Source organism: Poromitra crassiceps (assembly GCF_964638095.1).
Source record: "Poromitra crassiceps genome assembly, chromosome: 3".
Lineage (NCBI taxonomy): Eukaryota > Metazoa > Chordata > Actinopteri > Beryciformes > Melamphaidae > Poromitra > Poromitra crassiceps.
This window is the reverse complement of record NC_139625.1, coordinates 80,075,630-80,097,692: the sequence shown is the minus strand read 5'-3', so window position 1 is coordinate 80,097,692 and position 22,063 is coordinate 80,075,630. Positions and strand designations below refer to the sequence as shown.

The following is a 22,063-nucleotide window of genomic DNA, read 5'->3' as shown; positions in this document are numbered from 1 at the left end:
CAAAACATAATCTTTTCTATCGTCTATTTTAGGAAAGGCCAGTTTATTTGTAGGGCACATTTCATACACAGAGGCAAATCACAGTGCTTTACCTAAAATGGATACAAAGAAAAGAGCAGAGTTACAAGGTAACATTTTACTCCAAACAGGTGAGTTATATAAAAATTCAACCACCGTACAGTTAGATTAGCTATAGAGACCAAAACCGTGTTTTGAACCATGTATGTTTCTGCTGTAAAGTTGGGCATTTTAACATGTAGTAGTCCATGGGCCAGACCAGATTTTGGTACCACTGAAAAGGTATATGGCCATAGATGATATTTTAGTATAATAGCCTTTGCTGAATGGTAGCTTTAGGTGCTTTTGGACCGCAGGAACTTTTTCATAGTTACTTTATTGGCATTTAGCAGACGCTTTTATCCAAAGCGACGTACAGAGATTATGTACAGCACAGCAATAAAAACAGATAGAAAAACAGTACAAACCAGCAGCAAACAATTTGAATAGACAGCAATAATAATAAATTCAGTGATTCATACTACAATCAGGTGAAACAAAATATCAAGTCTATATAGTCCAGTGTTTTAAAAACAGTGAATAGGTGGTGCATGAGGAAATCAGTCAGGGGGGAATCAGATGGGATATGAAAAGATGTGTTTTTAATTTTTTGCGGAAAGAGGGTAATGTTTCTGTGGTTCTGATTGCGGGGGGGAGTTCATTCCACCATTTTGGTGCAAGGTGTGGGAACAATCGTGAGGTGCAGCGATATGATCCATGAAGCGGCGGAGGGGCGAGATGGCCTGCACTGGTGGAGGGGCGGAGGGAATGGTGGGGGGTTTGGAATTTGATCATGGATTGTATGTATGGAGGAGCTGTGGAGTGAACTGCCTTGAAGGTCAGTACTAAAGTCTTGAATTTGATGCGTGCTGAGATGGGTAGCCAATGAAGGTCACGGAAAAGGGGAGTGACATGGGAGAATTTTGGTTGATTAAAGATCAGGCGGGCTGCAGCGTTCTGGATGAGCTGAAGGGGATGAGTAGCGGAGGCAGGGAGGCCGGCGAGGAGGACCTGTGAACTATCACTTGCTTTGCTGTGAAGCTAGTAGCAGTTAGCATGCTTACTTAACTTCAGTGTTCCTATGGTTCCTATTGGCGGTGCAAATGCAAACAGAAAAAAGACATTGCAGGTCTGTAGTTCTCAGGGAACGTCCCCAGCGGGTAATTCCTCTCAGGGAGACCCCAGAACTGTTTGATCCGACAGCACTTTGTCACATTGATCAGCTCGTGAAGTTAGCCAGCCCCGACAAGGATTTGATTCTAGGTGCTGCTGATGCATATCCTATTTTAGGCTAATTTTCACAACCTTTACTCATGTTTTATGAGAACATGTTTGATGTGATTTTAAAGGGTAGCTTCTTAGCTTTCATTCAAGCCCAGTTGTGAGTCTGAATGTCTGACAAATAAAGAGGTCACATGGGCTCTTGCAAGTGTCGATGACATTCATTTTTCCAAATTTTTTGCCTAAACATTAGTCTTTAATTGAGCACTGTGACATTACAGACACAAACATCAAAAACTGGAAGACTCAGAGGACTGTAAGAATTCAGAAAATGTATACCGTAAATTCCGGACTATAAGCCGCACCGGTGTATAAGCCGCACCTGCAAAGTTGACTATTTTTTTCTTATATAAGCCGCACCGGACTATAAGCCGCGGGTGTTTTAATGGTATTTTTTTTTTTTTTTTTTTTTTTTTTTTATTGTGTTTTAATGTTTAATTACCATATGTAAGGTGTTGGCTGTTTGAGGAAGCTCCCATTTATTAACATTTCAACAAAACAACATAACACAACACCACCTGTGTTGTTATTTACAGTGCACACAGTGTCATACAGTGTCATACAGTGTCATACAGTGTCATACAGTGTCATACAGTGTGGTGAAAAGAGGGCAAGAGAGGAAATTAAAACAGAAGTGGATTTATAGTTAGAAAGAGTGCTAAAAAAGAGAGTTTTTTTTTTTTGAAAAAATCCATAGATAAGCCGCACCGTTATATAAGCCGCAGGGGCCAAAAAAGCCCAAAAAACGGGAAAAAAGGTGCGGCTTATAGTCCGGAATTTACGGTAATATACCCCAGCCGTCGCGTTAACCAAATATTTTCCGTATTTTAGAGATTTCTTTTTTTTACAATGACAGAAAAATCTGAAGGCTGTCATTAATAATAGCGGTATAATAATGGAGTAATACATTTTTACAACCCACAACAAGAGAGTCTAACCCTACCTCTGATCTACACATACTATCTCATACCGAGGGCTGATTCTAGCCCTCTGTTGTGTTTTCCTGTGTGATGTGACCTCTGACCTCTCCTGTTTGTCTGACCGCTCCCCTCCTGTGTGTCTGACCCCTCCCCTCCTGTTTGTCTGACTCCGCTCCTCCTGTCCGTCTGACCCCTCCCCTCCTGTCTGGCTGACTCCGCCCCTCTTGTCTGTCTGACTCCGCCCCTCCTGTAGGAGCGAGTGGAGCAGGAGCGTAAGGAGAAGAAGAAGCAGAAGGAGAAGGAGAGGAAGGAGCGCTTGAAGAAGGAGGGCAAGCTGCTGACCAAAACCCAGAGAGAGGCACGAGCCCGGGCCGAGGCCACGCTCAAGATGCTGCAAGCCCAGGGTGAGGAAGAAACAAACACACCCCTTATTTAATTCCTAAACTCACACCTTATGATGCTGCAGGCGCAGGGTGAGGACGAAACAAACGCACCCCTTATTTGAACTCCTAAACTCACACCTTATGATGCTGCAGGCGCAGGGTGAGGACGAAACAAACGCACCCCTTATTTGAACTCCTAAACTCACACCTTATGATGCTGCAGGCGCAGGGTGAGGACGAAACAAACGCACCCCTTATTTTAACTCCTAAACTCACACCTTATGATGCTGCAGGCCCAGGGTGAGGACGAAACAAACGCACCCCTTATTTTATCTCCTAAACTCTCACCGTATGATGCTGCAGGCCCAGGGTGAGTACCAAACAAACACACCCCTTATTTTAACTCTTAAACTCACACCTTAAGCCCCAGACACACCAGGCCAGGAGGTCAGCATCGGACTGTCTGGGTGTCTGTGGTCCTAGTCTTTGCAGTGTGTCCCGCACCGTTGGCTCTAGTCTACCCCAAAGCATGGCACCCATTCTATCCTCTCCCACTATTCTGCCACTATTCTAAAGCATGGCACCCATTCTACCCTAAAGCATGGCACCCATTCTATCCTATATTTCCTTATTTTCTATATTTCTCTATCATATGATTGTTCAATGTGTTATTACTACTGTTATCTGCTGCTGTTGTGTCACCTAGCCCTCCTTTCCCTGTTCTCTCCACATACCCTATCATACTCCCCCTGTTCTCCCTCCCCACCTCCTCCCCTTCCTGAACTCTCCCCCCCCCCACTATTCTAAAGCATGGCACCCATTCTACCCTAAAGCATGGCACCCATTCTATCCTATATTTCCTTATTTTCTATATTTCTCTATCATATGATTGTTCAATGTGTTATTACTACTGTTATCTGCTGCTGTTGTGTCACCTAGCCCTCCTTTCCCTGTTCTCTCCACATACCCTATCATACTCCCCCTGTTCTCCCTCCCCACCTCCTCCCCTTCCTGAACTCTCCCCCCCCCCACTATTCTAAAGCATGGCATCCATTCTATTTTAAAGCATGGCGCCCATTCTCTTTCTTTCCCCCTTCCCCTGCTCCTTCCCCACCTCTCCTTCTCTGTTCTCTCCTCCCCCACATTTCCCATTCCCTCCCCACCTCCTCCCTCTCCCTGCTCTCTCCTCCCCCACATCCCCCGCTCTCCCTCCCCCCTCCCTTCTCCTGCGCTCTCCTCTTTCCCTCTTCCCCTGCTCCTTTCCCACCTCCTCTACTCCCCAACATTTCCCATTCCCTCCCCACCTCATCACTTTCCTGCTCTCTCCTCTCTCACATTCCCCCTGCTCTCCCTCCCCTGCACACTCCCCACCTCCTCCCTTTCCTGATCTCTCCTCCCCACTATTCCCCCACTATTCTAAAGCGTCGCACCCATGCTACCCTAAAGCATGGCACCCATTCTATTCTATATTTTCTATATTTCTCTATCATATGACTGTTCAATGTGTTATTATTACTACTGTAATTTGCTACTGTTGTGTCAGCTAGCCCTCCTCTCCCTGTTCTCTCCACATATTCTCTCTCATACTCCCCCTGCTCTCCCTCCGCACCTCCTCCCCTTCCTGAACTCTCCCCCCACACTATTCTAAAGCATTGCACCCATTCTCTTTCTCTTTCCCCCTTCCCCTGCTCCTTCCCCACCTCTCCTTCCTTGTCCTCTCCTCCCCCACATTTCATATTCCCTCCCCACCTCCTCCCTCTCCCTGCTCTCTCCTCCCCCCGCTCTCCCTCCCCCCTCCCTTCTCCTGCGCTCTCCTCTGCTCTATCCTATATTTCTATATTTCTCTATCAATTGTTCAATGTGTTATCATTACTACTGTAATTTGCTACTGTTGTGTCAGCTAGAATTAGCTAGACATAATTTCTGTGAAGCCCTCTGGGACATGCTTGTGAATTAGGGCTATACAAATAAACTTGACTCGACTAGTCGCCCTTGTCGGCACCTTTCGTCAGGCAGTCGGTGAGAGCAACGACCCGGGAGAGCAGGGGGGATTGGCCAAGTATAATTGGGGAGAAAAATTGGGAGAAAAATCTGGAAAAAACCTGTCGTCCGCCGCGCGGTATCCCAGCATGCTTTGGTAGGCGATGTGTGACGTATCCGATACAAAACGAATGGGGCAGCAGCAGCTACTCCAAGCCAGTACAAGCAGAAAAAATTGCTGCGGAGTGCACAGACCATCAGATGGGAGGGGTTGGAGCTCAGAGCTGAGGCAAGAGAAGCACAGCCTTCCTCTGTGAGGAGACAACCTGACAGACGACACACATCCGAAAAAAACTTATTTTTTTCACATGCTGCTTGGTGCGTGTGTGTCTGCATGCATGTGTGTGTGCGTACATATGTGTGTGCGTGCATGCATGCGTGTGTGCAGGTGTTGAAGTGCCATGCAAAGACGGCATGCCAAAGAAGAAGCCGGTGTATGGAGACAAGAGGAAGAAGAAGCCAGAGAAGCCAACAGCGCCCAGTCCTGAAGGTACTCATGCCACACATGTGAAAACAGGTGAAATATTGTCATGTGTAATAGAAAGGGACATATTTTGGGGGAAAAGGGGAAAAAAACACTTGATCTGTAAATTGAAATGTTCACATTAAGTCATAAGTGATGTAATGATACGACGTGAGAAAAATTTTCACTTGTGAAAACCAACATGTCCAAAAAGACACTGACTTTTCTATCAGTTAACACTATTAACTACGTTAATCAACACTGCTAATTAACTAGCTTAATTAACACTGCAGCCAATCAGCTACCTGATTGACTTTGTACAGAAACATGTGAAGACAACATGCCCCTCCTCTCTCCTCATAGAAACCTCAGAGGTGATGTCACCCACGCCAGCGACTCCAGAGCCGGTTGCCATGAAGACGGAGGTGGACACTCCACCTGCAGTGCCAGGTGTGAGAGAGAGACGTGGGGGCAGCCCCCCATTATTTATCTATCTATCTATCTATCTATCTATCTATCTATCTATCTATCTATCTATCTATCTATCTATCTATCTATCTATTTATTTACACCAGATTCATTCCAGGCCCCTGAAGAGTGTTTGGCAAATGTTATAGGTGATCGGATTCGGCACAATGGCTGTGGAGATAAATGTGCTCAGACGGACATTTTGTATTATAGTATGAAGATACTGTAGCCCATCGAAAGTACAAACAAACATAAATGCATCTTTCACAAAGGAAAGAGAGAGAAAAAAAGACTTGTGCTGGTGAGGTAAGAAACCAGAGGAGGGCTTATAATGGAGCCTCACCATATCATTACATTTGAATCATAACGCAAAATAATATACAGAATAAATAATAATAATAATGATAATAAAAATGATAAACAAATAAACAAAAAGTAACAAAAAGGAAAGATAAAAATGGACACATTAACAGGCATGTTGCTTTGGAAAAAAATATTGCTTTATAATTTACAGTATTCTCTCTCTGTGTGTGTGTGTGTGTCTGTCTCTCTCTCTTCAGAGGTGAAGCCAGAAGTTGCTGTGGATGACTGGGAGGCCATTGCCACTGACGAGGAGAAAGGTGAGGATTGTATATTGCCGACTCAATGGCCGAATTGACGATTGATTTTCCCTAGCCGATGTTGATCGACCCGCATAAAGCAGGCCGCAATGGATTTTGCGAGAGAGATTTTTATTATATCCGAGGAGTCTAACGCACAACAGGCGAGACAGACTGCAGATAGGATTTTGTTATCTTATTTCTGATAGTAGAACTTCAATCTGGAGGTGGTTTTCCCTCAGTCCTGCTGTAATTTTTTATGAATTAGCTGGGATTTGCGTCTTCCCGAGGCGTGCCCTTTCAGACAGACGGTCGATTCGGGGCTATGACTACCTCCACTGGCAGAACGAAAGGCTTAACACAATTATCCACCACCCCACTTTCACCACTTTCACACCGGGGGCGAAGCTTACTAATTACGCAACATTTACCGCTTTCACAGCCTGTGTGAATGAGGCTACTGTTTACTAACTGCTACTGCTACCAGGGTTTTCCACAAGTGCATACAATGTCCAGCTGTTTGAACATAGTACTGTGGATAACAGACCTCTCTGGATGACAAGCAAGTATCAGCTGACAAATGTTTTGGGATGAAACACTTGAAATTGCTCCCCATGGTCAGAAGAAATCAACATCGTGGAGAGGGAGAAACACAGCAGCCTAGCTTTGCTCATAACACAGCTGGAGCCTCCCTATCTTTTTTTTTTATTATTATTTTTTCTGTCATGCTTGTATGGATGCCCGACCAAGCCGGAGGGAACACGGGGGTGCGAACCTGCGACCCTCGTGTTGGTAGGCACATAATCTACTGCAACACTACCCGGATGCTCACTGCTGCTACTTTTCTGACTTTTTCTTGCTTGTGTCTCTCTCTCTCCCTCTCTGTCTGTCTGTCTCTCACTCACTCTGTCTGTCTGTCTCTCTCTCTGTCTGTCTCTCTCTCTGTCTCTGTCTCTCTCACTCTCAATTCAATTCAATTCAATTCAATTCAATTCAATTCAATTCAATTCAATTCAATTCAAAGGGCTTTATTGGCATGATAAGGTGCATCTTACATTGCCAAAGCATACATTAGCAACACTTAGCAGTTACAAAGAATCAAAAACAGAAAACAAGACATTTTGTTACCCAGTAACATAAATCACCAAATCTGAAGATATTCAAAAAGGAAGATAAAAGAAAATTAAATGGAATGTGATAGTATAGAGTACAATAGAAGACCATTGTTGACCGGGATCTATACAGAATAATAACAGAACTGTAATAAATAGGCAGTTAAATGGTGATAGTGCAAAATAGTGAGCAATTACAGTATATTAACAAAAATTCACAGAATCTGTAAATAACCGTTGTTATTTTGAAATCTTCAGAAGAGAGTGAAAAACAAAACAAAGCAAAAAAGAATAAAATATAATAGAATAAGATAGAATAGAATAAAATATTAATATAATATAAGCAATAAGCAAAATAAGACATTTTGTTACTCATTAATTATAGGTCACAAAACTGTGACCTAAGTAAAACACGATAAAATAAAAGATTAAATCAAAGCAATAAAAAGCAGTAAAACCAATAAAATAAAAACAATCACTAAGCTAGCTAATTCAGCCAGATGTGGACGGCTCTCCTGTCCACTGGCTGTCCCTCAGCTGCTGGCAGCTCCACACATAATGGGCTGCTAAGACGGTGCATTCGGGTTTCTCTCCAAGGAGGTATTGGAGTGCAGATGTGTCTGTGACATTTTCGAATTCTTTGTATATCCGGTTAATTTGGGGGGTGAATGATGCTCTAATTTCTTTATATTTGTCACATTTTAACAGGAAGTGTAGTTCTGTCTCCACCTCTCCTTGGGAGCAGAGTGAACACAGCCTCTCCTCTCTGGGTAGCCAGGTCTGTCGGTGTCTGCCTGTTTCTATTGCCAGGCTATGATCACTGAGTCTGTACCTGGTCAATGTCTTCCTCATTTTTGGGTCAGTAATAGTGGTCAGGTAGTCTGCCACCGTGTAGTCTCGATTTAGGGCCAAATAGCAATCTAGTTTACTTTGGGTTTTTGTGGTATTCTTCCAATAGGTAATATAGTTTTCTTTTTGATTTGTGATAATTTGGTTGGGCCGGGTAGACTGAGGGCTGTCCTGATGCTGGGGGGGGTTGGGAGTCAGTCTCAGGACCAGCTGGCTGAGGGGGCTCCTCTCTATGCGCTCTTCTTGGCTTTGTAAGGCTTGGTGATGGTAGGAGGAGGGGTCACTAGTTTTGAGGTGTCTGTAGAATGTAATGGCTCTTTTTTGAATGTCAATTAGAAGAGGGAATTGGCCAAGTTCCGCTCTGCATGCATTATTTGGGGTTTTTCTTTGTACTTTTAGGATGAATCTACAAAATTCGGTGTGAAGGATCTCAATTTGGTGTTTGTCCCAGTTAGAGAATTCCTGGTTTGCTAGTGGGCCCCATACCTCACTACCATATAGGGCGATTGGTTGGATTACTGTTTTGAAAATTTTGAGCCAGATTGGGATTGGGATATTAATTTGGATGGATTTTCGGATGGCGTAAAAAGCCCTTCTTGCCTTTTCCCTCAGGTCATTCACAGCCATGTTGAAGTTCCCGGTTGAGCTGAGTTTTAGTCCTAAATAAGTGTATGTGTTTGTGTGCTCTATGGTGGTGGAGCCCAGGACAAACTGGAGTCTGTTTCCCTGACACCTGGATCTTTTCTGGAACAGCATGATCTTAGTCTTTTTTATGTTGACTGTCAGGGCCCAGGTCTGACAGAACTGCTGCAGATGATCTAGGAGTGCTTCACACTTAACCCTAACCCTCTCTCTGTCTATCTCTCTCACTCTCTGTGTCTCTCACAATGTCGCTCTGTCAGAGTTGAAGAAGGTTCACATAGAGGTGAAGGAGACTGCTGCCTCACAGCCCGACGGCAGCGAGGAAGAGGAGGAGGAGGAGGAAGAGGAGGAGGAGGAAGATGAAGAGGAGGAGAGCGAGGAGGAGGAGGAGGGCGATAGTGGTGGGACCATTTGAAAATGTCATGTCATGATTATCCTGTCAAAAATAATCACCATTAAACATTAAACACACCAATCAAACATTATCCAACAACTGGCAGTTGTTGGAAAATGTTTGATTGGTGTGCCATGGGCTAAACACAGACAAACAAGGTTTGAACATGTGGAATCTGACCAAACATCTCCAAACAAGGAAGACAGCCATGGCACACCAAACAAAACATGTATTTGTTGTAGAATGTTTGATTGGTGTGCCAAGGGCTTTAAACAAACTGGAATCATTTGACCTTGCATTTTGTTAGACGATAGACTGGATAGACGATAATGTGTTATATTGTCTCCCCCAAGAGAGGAAGGAGGTGGTGGTGCAGGGGAAGAGGAAAGGAGCGAAGGAGAGCGAGGAGGAGAGCAGCGAGAGCGACGACGACGGACTAACCAAAGAGGAGAAACTCTACGAGCGCGCCAAGAGACGGATAGAGGTACTGTACCACACTCACACACACAATGGGGCTTTCACAGAATAGCACTGTTGTTGTAGTCAAATCACGATATGTCGAGTCCGAGGTTGAGTCTCGTGTCCCCAGTGTTTGAGTCCCGAGTCACCAGAGAAGAGTCCCAGTCGAGTCCGCATTACATGAGTCTGCATCGGTTCGAACTTCCTCCAGTCGGGAGTGTTTTTTCCCCAACTTCCTTTGACCAGGCTCTGTGGGCGTGAAGTAGACTGTATATGATGCATTCACAAAATGTAGAAGAGACAATCTGACTTGAGAGACTACTCAGGAACGGCCAGGTGGGGTACCTGGCCCCGCCTCCTTCCTCATCCAAGTGCCATTCGGGTGCCTCCCTATGAGAAATGCAGGTTTAGGAGGGATGGAAGGAGTTACCTGCTCTGGCACTCTTTGATTGGTGGGCTGACCACCGGCAGATGATGCTTAGTGTAACGCCTTCAGCCATTTTGAAGCTGACCCTAAGGCCTTGCTGCTTCACCTTCAACGCCCTGGACTCTGTGACCAGTCTTGTGACTGAAGAAGCACAGCTTCTCAATCTAAGTACTCACAGGTGTGCTGGTCTGAGGGACACCTGTGTTGTTGGAGCTCTGTGAGGCATCATTCATGATAGGAGGAAGAATCATTATTGTTAAAGCCACTCTTGTGAATGAGATCAAACTCATTTGCTAGTGTAGCAGTCTGCTGCAGGGAGGCTACTTTATGCTCATTTAAATACATGACGGTTCACTCCGGCACACAGTTCTTGAACTCCGCCACCAACATAAGCTCACGTACTGAGGCGAGGTCATCAGCTTTACAGGCCAAGCACCACCGGTCAAACAAGGTGCTCTTCTCCCTGGGCAAGTCCACATAAGTCTGCCCTGCGTTTCTTTTAAGGCTCCTGAAATGCAGCCTGTAAGCTTCTGGCACTAGCTCGTATGCTTGGAAGATAGGGTGTGTGATTGTGTGTGTCACATTTTATGTTGGTTGTCTGGCTGGATGGATGTGAACGTTTTTGCTGGACTGCAGACTTGTTTCTTTGTTTTAGTTTTTGTAAAAAGAAAGGAAAAAGGGGGACTGGACATACCTTGAATGGACACATATTGTATCATTCATGTAACTGTAACTGTCAATTCAACGTGAATGTCTAACTTCTTCTTGTAGAAGAGCAAACCTTGCCAGTCAACTTGCACTGAAGCAGTATAATTGCCCACACATCACGTGGCCAATGCAGAGCAGTAGCAAGCAGTTATGTTCAAACACCAAAATAAGCCTCAACCTCAGCTTCTCTGAACACAGGGACCAGGGGCCTGTACTACAAAGCAAGATTAGTGGTTTAGCGAGGTAACTTCAGGTTTAAACCTGGTTTGGCCGTACTACAAAGCAAGTTAACTTCTTACCGACATATATTTCCATAGCAACTTATGCTTCACACTTAACCTGGTCCGCAGCAGGTTAAGTTGCAAGGATAAGATTAGACCTTAAATACACTGCCCACGAACCAATCGAATCAGCAGTTTGGAAAAATGGCCAACCCCTTTCTGGACGAGTTTCCCATCTAGGAAGGAGCACGAATTGTAATGTTGAATGAGTAATGTTAATCAATGTTAATGTTAATCAAGGACTAAAGCCTTGCACTTGTTGGCTATTTTAATTAAGCCCTACTTACCACTTTGGAATATGTTTTTATATATTCATTTTTGTGCTCTCAAGTAGCCTAGATACGTTGTTTGATCCCGCTGATCGATTGCAGCTGAATAGTGAGTGGAGAAATATCACTAAACCGGCATAAAAAGGTTACATAAACGTCTCCAAAGCGCACGGTGCCGTGTGCGCAACGGAGCTGAGGCTGACGTTGGGTTGGAATTGAAATGGTCATAGCCTACATGCTGGAATAGCCTACTACATCTAAGCAATTTAATATGGGATCACCTGCACACAGGCGATCCCATATTAAGATGATTCATATCTAGGCGACTCCTGCATTTTGCAGCTGCAACTGTGTTGCTTTTGGCCTGTATGATGTGATTGAACTTCATATTTCCAGCATCATTATATGAAATATGGAGATATGCGACTCTGCTGACATTACAATAGCCATGTGACCACAAAATAGGCTAGTTTTTATCAATGAAAACTATGCCCGCATCGTCTCAATTCAGTTCAGCAGTTTTCTCTTTTATAGGCTATTAGGATATCATTATGTTATTCATTGAGCATGCGTTTCTAAATCTATGGTCTAAATAGGCTTACAGATTGTGGAAATTTATAGACTGAGATTACACATTTACATTTTTACACTCGCAAAAAGCTGCTGTAGGAAATAGAAATCGCTGATCAAAGTAAATCAAATGACTGATGTGAATACAAGCGTCAGCTTTAGACAGTCTTTCAGCAGACTATCCAACGCGGATTTTCATTCTGACAGGCTACATTAAATATCCGCTAAAACTCTGATCACTGCGCCTATAGGAATTATTCAATCAGTCATTGAGCCTAAATGGTCTATATGGATTTTGGACTGAGATAGATTACACATTGCTTCCACAAAAGACTGTAGATAGAGAGCTGTAGATAGCCTACGAAACCGCTCTTCAAATAAATTACTTGTGTGGATAAAAGTGGTCACTTTAGACAGTCATTCGGGAACAGTAATAATATCCAACGCAGATTTTTATTTGCAGTTTCATAGAATGAGGAAATAGGCGTGTCTGGCGCTGTCAGAGTTGGAGCAGTCCATATTGCACTGTGATTGGCAGTTGTTAAAAACCACGCCTCTTTTGCGGGCACGAGCTCCAGTGCACGGGCATTTTCATGTGCACGCGCTGTCAGCTTGATTAGAAAAACCTGGTTCGAGTTAACGAGTGCCAATCGACGTTCGTAGTACAAGTTAACTACAATCGAGCTGATCTGGTTTAGACAAACCAGATCAAGGGACAGATCCTGGATCTTCTAATACAACATTCGTAGTACAGGCCTCAGGTTAGTGTTTGCTCACATCAAAAAGCAATATTACTGGCTGCCAATAATCTGCTAGTAATGTGACCAGCGATCAAATGTTTCATGTCCTCTTTAATATAGCTATCAATATTTTATGCCAAATTATTAGGGCCTATTACAAAAAAATAACAGAAAATAACAACTGTGTTATCAATTAACAAGTCCGAGTCCTTGTCTCCAACTTACTTCTAAGTCCGAATGCGTCATCAGTGCTCAAGTCGAGTCACAAGTCTTGAAAATGAGTCCAGGACTCAACTACAACACTGCAGTAATCCCACTAGTCGCCACTGTGCATGGTTTAGTCATCATTCTTTTGTGGTTTTAGCAAGGTGCAGTAGGGGTGTCCCAAAAAATCTATTAATCTAAGAATCATAATTTTTATCTGCCACGATTCTGAATCAATTCACATCTCCCAAAAATCGCTTTTTAAAATGTATTTTTTTTTCTTAGATATGCGTTTGTGTGTACTCTGTTTATATTATTGCAATCAGTTGATAAAACTTAATCGACTAGTCAACTACTTTTTGCAGTCGTGAATGCCACACACACACACACACCCACACACACCCCTGATTGTGTCAATGACAGACAGTAGGAACGCCTCTTTTCTGAATAGCTGTCCTGATTGGTTGTGGGATTGGCTGGTGACGGCCTGGGACAAACAGGGAGCGTTTGATTTGTTGATGCTGTCGGGTTGAGCTGGTCTCTGAGCTGCTGTGTGTGTAGGGGTGGGGGCGGGGGGAAACGACACAGCATATTATCGCAATATTTTGTGTGGCAATATATCGTATCGTGTGGATGCCACGTTAGGTATCGCGATATTTTATTATATAAATTGTCAGGTGCTGACAATTTATGACAGTGTTGGTCAGTCTGTCTGCTTGACAATTTTGCTGCAAAAATGATTGACGTGAGATAGACTGGAAACTTTATCTTAGATAAAACAGATGTTGACAAAGTTTTCCTTTGTCAACATCATTTGTAGTGGAAAAAAGGCAATGAATCACAATATATCGCAATAGTCTATATATCGCCAAACTAGCATATCGTCACTTAAATATCGTGATCATATCGTATCGTGGGGCATCTGGTGACCCCCCCATGTGTATGTTTCCATAGAAACGGCGAGCGGAGAACCTGAAGAACACGGACCCGGACAGACTGAGAGCCCCGGTGATCTGTGTGCTCGGACACGTCGACACTGGCAAGACCAAGATCCTCGACAAGGTACTACTGGATCCTACAGGAAACTGCAGCTAGCATCAGCTACCTAGCAGCTAGCGAGTGTAGTTTGGTCAAAAGCAAATAGTTCCTACAGGGACTGCAGCTAGCTAGCAGCTAGTGGGTATAGTTCAGTCGAAAGAAAATAGTTCCTACAGGAAGCTGCAGCAGCTAGCTAGCAAATAGCAGCAGCTAGCTAGCAGCTAGCGGGTGTAGTTCGGTCAAAAGAAAATAGTTCCTACAGGGACTGCAGCTAGCTAGCAGCTAGTGGGTATAGTTCAGTCGAAAGAAAATAGTTCCTACAGGAAGCTGCAGCTAGCAGCAGCAGCTAACTAGCTGCAGTTTCATGTAGGAAATAACTAGCAGCTAGCGAGTGTATTTCAAAAGAAAATAGTTCCTACATAAAACTGCTCACAGGTCTATGGATTATCTTGAGTAACCGGGTTTCTGGAAAGAGACATTGCAGTTGAGTTTTTCAAATGTATTTTTTGGTGCTTTGAGCACCACAAGCCGAGTGCCATCCAGTTCCATTGTATTGGACAGAAGACAGACATCGCTAGCGCCAATAATCAAATTGCTCTTGTTTTTTTGTTCGACTTGCGAGGTTTATGGGACGGGGCGCCTACTGTATGTTCAGTGTTTCCCCTATATATATTCTAGATCTGCGCCACCCCAGAAAAACAGCAGCCGCTGCTAGCCACAGGTATTTTTGTTTTTGTTTTTGTTTTGGTTGTGGTGAGGAGAGAGGAGAGGAGAAGAATTCTTATGGGCGTGCTCTTGCTCGCTCCCTCCTCCGCAGTCGTTCACTATGAATTCCCACACCAATATGTGTGTCTGTCTCTCTGTGTGCCAGAGATATTTCGACGATAGAGACAGCTCAACTTGCATGCCCCCCTTGGGAGACTTGTCTAGCCAATCACAAGCTGTCATTTAGGAGACCGGAAGAGTACTATAATTGAAAATGTCATTACATTTAAATAAAGTAAATACGTTTGATAATACAAGTGTGGTGATGCAAGTTAATTCGGGAAAAACGGCAATTAAGAATGAATAATTGGAAGAATGAATGCTAGCTAGCAGCTAGATAATGCCCTCTAAACGGTCACCCAGTATGGGTCACATATAAAGTTAAACTGTTTGTCAAATCACAATTTTCAGGTGGACAGTCTTACCTGGGTTGTAGCTAAGTGGGGTACAGCCATGGATGGAGTGACGCAAAAAAAGAAGTATAATACTGTGTGTGTGTGTGTGTGTGTATCATTTTTCGGATCAGCAAAAAAAAGAAGTGTAATGCAAAATCATATTTTTCCAAACTTGTGCTGTAGTATAACCAGCAGGAGGCCATTGATGTGTGACGTGATTTTGGTGACACTACATTGTATGAGAGTGAAGTTATGGAATGATTTTCCCAATAAAAATTCACAGAAATTATGCAAAATCATATTTTTCCAAACTTAGTGCTGTAGTATCAGTGTTTCCCCATTGCTCCAGGATAATCGTTATTATATCCTGTAGTAGGGATGTTCATTTTGAAAAATGTCCAAAATCGAAAATCGGGGAAAATTAACGATGAATTATCGATTATCGATCATATTAATAATTTTTTTTTTTTTTTTTTACAAAATGAATGCCTATGGCAGAAAATACGAAATACAATGTGTTCTCCTCAATTAACTCTTTATTTCAATGTGTCTCCTCTCCAACACTCTGCTGTCCCCGGCGCATGCCGGTGTGAATTCCCCATGTTTAAAACAGTTTTGTTGGCACAAAGGCCCGTGCCCAGCCAGAAAACTAGAGACTATATGAAGCTCCACCTCACGTTAGTCGGCTGTGCAATTGAGTGGGGCGAGGAGGAACGAATTCCACCCAAACCTAGTCCGCAATTATTGTTTTTTAATAATAACAATAATCGATAAGAATTCCACATGATCGATTCCATTCCTTAACGATCAATTATCGATTTTCGATAACTGATGAACATCCCTATCCTGTAGTGTGTGGTGTGCCAGTATTTTCAAATCTTGTAGTGTGTGCATGTTTGAGATTATAGAGAATAAAATCTGTGAAGATTCTCCTTATGTGCGTGACGCAGCCAGATTTCTAAATCGGCTAGGATTTTCAAACTCCTGTAGTCTGAGCCCAGCTTAAGGGATGTCACTTAATTGAGGGGAAAGGACGGCTTTAATCACTCGCTCGCTCTTTCTCCTCTTGTCTGTAGGCTTTTCACTGCGACTCTGCATCGATGTAGGTAACGTTAAAGGATGGGTTTTCCGTGGGGAATATGAATATATATTAAATCTCACGCCCCTAAGGTTTTCGAATCCGTTGAAATTTTTGAAATTGGATATTCACTGCCAGAGATATCAAGCATCTCTCACATATTTTTTGGGCCAGCCGACGCGTTTCGCGTCATCTGGCCCAAGTCCGCCTTGCGGAAGTCGTGCACCTATGAACTACAACTGTTGTTGGCCATGGTCCCGCCTCTAGAGGTCCTCCACGCCCCTTCAGAGGCCTTGACCAAAACAAAAACGCAGCCATCTTTTCAACCGCCTAGCCTGCTGTAGCTAATATTAGCTTCCCATAGTTCCTTGCAAAGAGACCATTATCTCGGGAACGGAAGCACTAATCGACACGGGACTGGCGGCATTGGAAAGCTCGTCAAATTTTACATCTAGTAGTAGGTGGGTTGAAGTAACGAAATCAACGCTGAGCAATGTACCCGTTTTTACACATTTTTACAGAAAATAGTTACAACATCAGATGCGCGTAACTCCTACGAAAATGCCTTAAAATGCATGAATTTTTTTTTATGAAGACATCTCCCGACATATATACTACCGTTTACATTTGGTGCAATTTGGAGGCAATTTTATTTTCGATTTATTTCTTGTTCTTTGTATATTTTATTGTCGAAGCCTTCTTCTTCTTCTTCTTTGAGTTTTATGGCGGTTGGCAAACATATATGTGCATTACCGCCACCTACTGGAGTTTGATATCAGCCAAATGCCTGAGGGGTGGGCATAAAAACGAAGGCCACGCGAGCCCAGTGCATTGTGGGAAATGTAGTATTTCGAGTCCCCGCACCCGCACCCCCCCCCCACACACAGAGTGGATTTCGGTTGATATCTCTGTGAGTAAACCTCCAATTTCAAAAATTTCAACGGATTCGAAAACCTTAGGGGCGTGAGATTTAATATATATTCATATTCCCCACGGAAAACCCATCCTTTAATTGTTGCTTCAAAAAGGAACAGTGGCAGTTAAACCGTATCACTGATGGTTAAACTTACAATTAATTGGCGGTTCACATACATGCCGGACCGTGGAGCCTGGTAAGGATCAACTGCGATCCGTTGCAGCATGTGTGTGTGTCTAGGTGCGCTCGGGGAGCAAATGGATACCTTTCTTTCTTTTTTGAGATAGCAACTTTTAAACTGGTTTTACATGTTGCAAAATACAATTTAATTGACTGTATCTCCTAATAGACAGGACAGGTAGTGAGGCAGGGAGATGTGAGTGAAGGAGCAGCAGGACAGAGGCAGAGCGGAGAGGAGCAAAGACTGAATAATGACATCACAACAGAACAGTCTAATCCCACTGTTACTATTCCTTTAAATCTGGCTTCAAACAGCCAAAATGTTTCACCGGTGGTGACACAACTCCATCCTAGGGGAAACACTGGTGTTGTAATGACCTTGGTACTTGGTTGTGTGTTTGTGTATGTATGTAGCTGCGGCACACCAACGTGCAGGACGGGGAGGCAGGAGGCATCACTCAGCAGATCGGCGCAACAAATGTTCCACTGGAGACCCTCGTCGAGCAGACCAAGATGGTCAAGAATGTACGTACCACACACACTACACAGTCGCACGCTCCTCCAGTGTGTAGTGATGTTTGTTTATTTATTTATTTATTTGACAGGAACAGTGCATATTGATTAACATTACTGTAAATATGCCAGAATTAGCTAAAAGGCTAGTCTACATCTGTAGTCCCTGGGATGTCCGTAGATCTCAGTGCTACTCCCTGTGTTATATTTGTTGCTGCTGTTGTTGATCAAATATAAATATAAAAGTATCAGCCATTAAATCAGTATTAATTAATCATTACATTTGAATTAATTGGTACTCAAATTAATATTGGCTTATAATTAAATCAGTATGAACTGTTTTTATTAATGTTAGTGTTAGTATTTAAATTAGTGTTAATGTCAGTATTTTGTCTGTAGTTTGACAACACAGCCATCAAGATTCCTGGGATGCTCATCATCGACACACCAGGACACGAGTCCTTCAGGTAACACACTCTGTGTGCGTGCGTGCGTGCGTGAGTGAAACTGTAAAGTGATTTTACCAGAATCTCCAGTCTGCACTGTGGACTACAGCAGAGAGCAGTTTCACTCCTGAATCCTGCAGGGCCTGGGTCATTGTTTTCCGTGTGTGTGCGCGCGCAGGGCCTGGGTCATTGTGGTCTTTCTGTGTGTGCAGTTACCCGAGGAACAGAGGCAGCTCTCTCTGTGACAGAGCCCAGTGGTTCTCAATAGGCTTGCCGCGGTACTGTTACTGGTGTTACCCAGTGGTAAATGGTAAATGGCCTGCATTTATATAACAAAGCATTTATATAGTAAAGCGCTTTTATCCAAAGCGCTTTACAGTCGGTAGGTACATTCACCCATTCACACACCGATGGCGGCAGGTTACCACGCTGGCATGCTGGCACACCAAGGGGAGCAGTTTGGGGTTCAGTGTCTTGCCCAAGGACACTTCGACATGCAGACTGGAGGAGCCGGGAATCGAACCACCAACCTCTTTTATCCAAAGCGATTAGTGGACGACCGACCCGCTCTACCTCCTGAGCTACAGCTGCCCACTGGGGAGACATACACCGATTACATAACGTGCTCACCGGTAACACCTTTTGTTTTTATGGAGGAAGAATTGAAAGGAAAACTCCGCAGTTTCAGCGTGCGCCGGTGTAAATTACAAGCACTCCCTCTGGGCTGCAGTGTGGCTTCGCTGTTCTGGTTAGACCACCAACTATTTTCTTCACACTATTCTAATTTCTTGAAATACTGTTTTGGGGGTTTTCTGGAGCTTTAGGCCAAAATTATGAGAAATGAAACTAATAAAGGCTAGAAATATTTCACTTTGTGTTTAATGAATCTACAATCTATGAAAGTTTCACTTTTTGAAAGGAATTATGGAAAAAAACTAACTTTTCCGTGATATTCATTTTTTTGGAAAGGATCTGTATATGTATATATATATATATATATATATAATCATTAGCAGAGCATGTGAACTTCGGCATAAGGGATCTTAAAGGATGGCTTTACCGGTAATCAACACACTAATATAAGCACATGTGCAGTGTTTACCTCTCTGTGTTTTCCTCCCATTTCCTCCTCTGCCAAAGCGCTCCGTTGTGACGCATTACGCGTCACAACGGAGCTGCGGAAGTTGTGCTGGAGAGGCAGAATCTGCTCCGAGGCTGGCTGTTATTGTTTATTAAAAAATTTTAAATATGCGGACATCCACGGAGAATTGCACGGAGAATTGCACTTCACAAGCCCTAATGACTTGCAGCTGGTGGGGGCGGAGTTTCTGCAAACAGGAGCATGGAGCAAATTCACCGTGAGGTAAACAGAGAGAGAAGGCAAAACACTGGCCATGTGCTTATTTTACCTAGATTATATATGATACAAAGTGGGTTGATTACCGGTAAAGCAATCCTTTAATAATCCATCCACATACAAAAGGATTTCAGCAAAATACCCAAAAGCTGATTGCCAGTGTTTTCTAACCCCTTACTCATTAGAAGTAGGCCCATTTGCATGAATAACACATTTGTTGAGAGAAAATGTGATGAATAACAGAAGAAATTATTCCACAAGCTATTAGGGGTACGGTGGCGCAGTCGGTAGCGCTGTCGCCTCACAGTTAGAAGGTCCTGGGTTGGATTCTCACCTGGGACACTGTGAGCGCTGTGGTTGTGTTCCCCCCCATATCTTCAGTGCCTACCGCCCAGGTGGGGTATTTCGTCGTAAGGGCCTTTCTCTCTGTGTGGAGTTTGCATGTTCTCCCCGTGCTCCCCCCAGGGGGTTCCTCCGTATATAACCCCCCCCCCCCCCCCCCCATTAAAAACATGCAGAAGATCAGATCGTCATCGTCATCCGACCAGTGACGACAACATCCGAAGTTGGTCCCCGGGCGCTAGGGGTGTCACGGTACATGTATTCGTCCCGTGAATTTACGGTATGACCCTCACGGTACCTCGTTTCACGGTACATGAAACGACACGACGAATACGTCAAATCCAGAAGCACCTAAACGCTGTTTGAACGGCATTGAATTGAATTGAATTAAACGCCACAGAAGACACACCAAAACAACACAAGGGCCATAGAAATCCGCGTTCACAGAATGGGACGTTTTGTGGCGATAAGCTGTTTTGCAAATTCTGTCAACATCAAGCCAACGAGGTAAGCTTGCCAATGTAACGTTACGTAGCCGCGACAAAGTCCTTTATAGTTGCGCGTTGCGGCTAAACGTTACATAACACTGACAAGGCTGTTAACTTGTAAACAAGCAACATACATCGCGTGGGATGAGTGATGCGGTCAAGCAGACATCTGCGGATGCAGACAGGCAAGCTGCGGTGAGGAAGAGGCGATGACTCCTTGTCATGTTCCAATAATCCATTAGATGACCGAACGTAATCATATTATGCTAAACAAAACTCACATCCAATAACGTTAAGGCGCTGACAGGGTTCTTTCCCGTACTTACTGGGAAAGTGAAACCCACCCCGTTGTCTGTCAGACAGTGGGGGTATCTTTCAACAGGGGTAAAGAAGTTTTTCTTCTTCTGCCGTTTTATTCTTCTTCTGAACATGTAGGTATTTTGACGTTGACTAAAGAAACACTGCCGCCTAGTGGCCGCTTTTAGATAGGATTCCAAATTAGTGCTTACATCAAACGAAAATGCTACATAAATACAACAGGGGGAGGGGTTGGTGGGAGTATTAGGCTACTCCACACATGCGCTCTGTTTACAAACTTGTGTACAATAAAGATTTAAAGTGGGGGGAAATGCCTTTGCCCTGTCAAACAGCTGGAATACAGACATCTGAGAGGGAGGCGCACCCCACACTTTGAAAATCACTGCTCTAGAGTAAAACCTTTTTGTGTGGATTGCCTAGATCCCACATATTAGACACTATTTCTGATGGTAAAAATAGCGTAAAAAGCAGAATTCAGACATATTCAAAGGGAAAAAAACAGAATTTGGGATTTGTTGCTTTTTTTCCCCATTTTCGTACCGTGCCCCCAAAACCGAGGTACGTACCGAACCGTGACTTTTGTGTACCGTGACACCCCTACCGGGCGCTGTACGAGAAAGCGACCACTGCTCCTGGCCTGCCCCTCGGAGGAAAGGACATGCCTGGATGGGTTAAATGCAGAGGACACTTTTCACCGGCCACCGTCAGCATGAGTGTGTTGTGGCCGCATGCATGTATTGTGGTGTTCGTGTGACAATAAAAGACGGGCTTGTCCGTTACGAGAGTTTTTTTTTTTTTATGTTCGGCTGTGAAAAATGCTACCTTATCTGTAAAAGGGAGACTCATGGGTACCTATTGAACCAGTTTTCATTCAGATAAATTGAGCTGAGAGGTCAAGGGACCCCTTTGAAATAGTTTCCCCTCGCCAAAATGTAACTTATGTTTGGAGCGTTATTTAGCCCCCTTCCCAACAAGCTTTTATATATCTTGGTACCAATGCATGCCTTAGGTCTTCTAGTGTCTTCTGATAACAGGATCTCCACTGTAGCTTTAAAAATGACCCTGCTACAGCCATTTGATTGCCCGCGAAAATCTGGAGTATTGGCAGACCACTCGCGGCCCACCTGCAGTACCTCCATGGCCCACAGTTTGGGAATCACTGGCCTATAACAACCATCACTCCTCCGTTACTCCACTGCTGCTGCCCCTCACCCCGCCCAAACAACGATGCCATCGTACTGGACATCATGATGATTCAACTTGGTAGACATCGTCCGACCCTGTTTTAGATGTTTTATCACAGAAAGTATCTGAAACCCATGACCAATACAGTCATACATTTCACTTGTGGATGGAATTAT

At 43.8% G+C, this 22,063-nt stretch overlaps 1 protein-coding gene across 2 annotated transcripts in view; it reads left to right on the top strand.

The window, feature by feature from the left end:
• Positions 1-22,063, top strand: part of eif5b (eukaryotic translation initiation factor 5B) — a 67,724-nt gene that overhangs the window by 25,442 nt on the left and 20,219 nt on the right. For both annotated transcript variants that reach the window (XM_083633680.1, XM_083633679.1), the window contains exons 10-18: positions 2,512-2,662; positions 5,070-5,171; positions 5,508-5,594; positions 6,173-6,232; positions 9,075-9,215; positions 9,562-9,692; positions 13,821-13,928; positions 17,653-17,763; positions 18,151-18,218. In XM_083633680.1, coding sequence (XP_083489806.1) covers positions 2,512-2,662; positions 5,070-5,171; positions 5,508-5,594; positions 6,173-6,232; positions 9,075-9,215; positions 9,562-9,692; positions 13,821-13,928; positions 17,653-17,763; positions 18,151-18,218 — 959 coding nt within the window. The remainder of the gene's footprint in view (positions 1-2,511; positions 2,663-5,069; positions 5,172-5,507; positions 5,595-6,172; positions 6,233-9,074; positions 9,216-9,561; positions 9,693-13,820; positions 13,929-17,652; positions 17,764-18,150; positions 18,219-22,063) is intronic.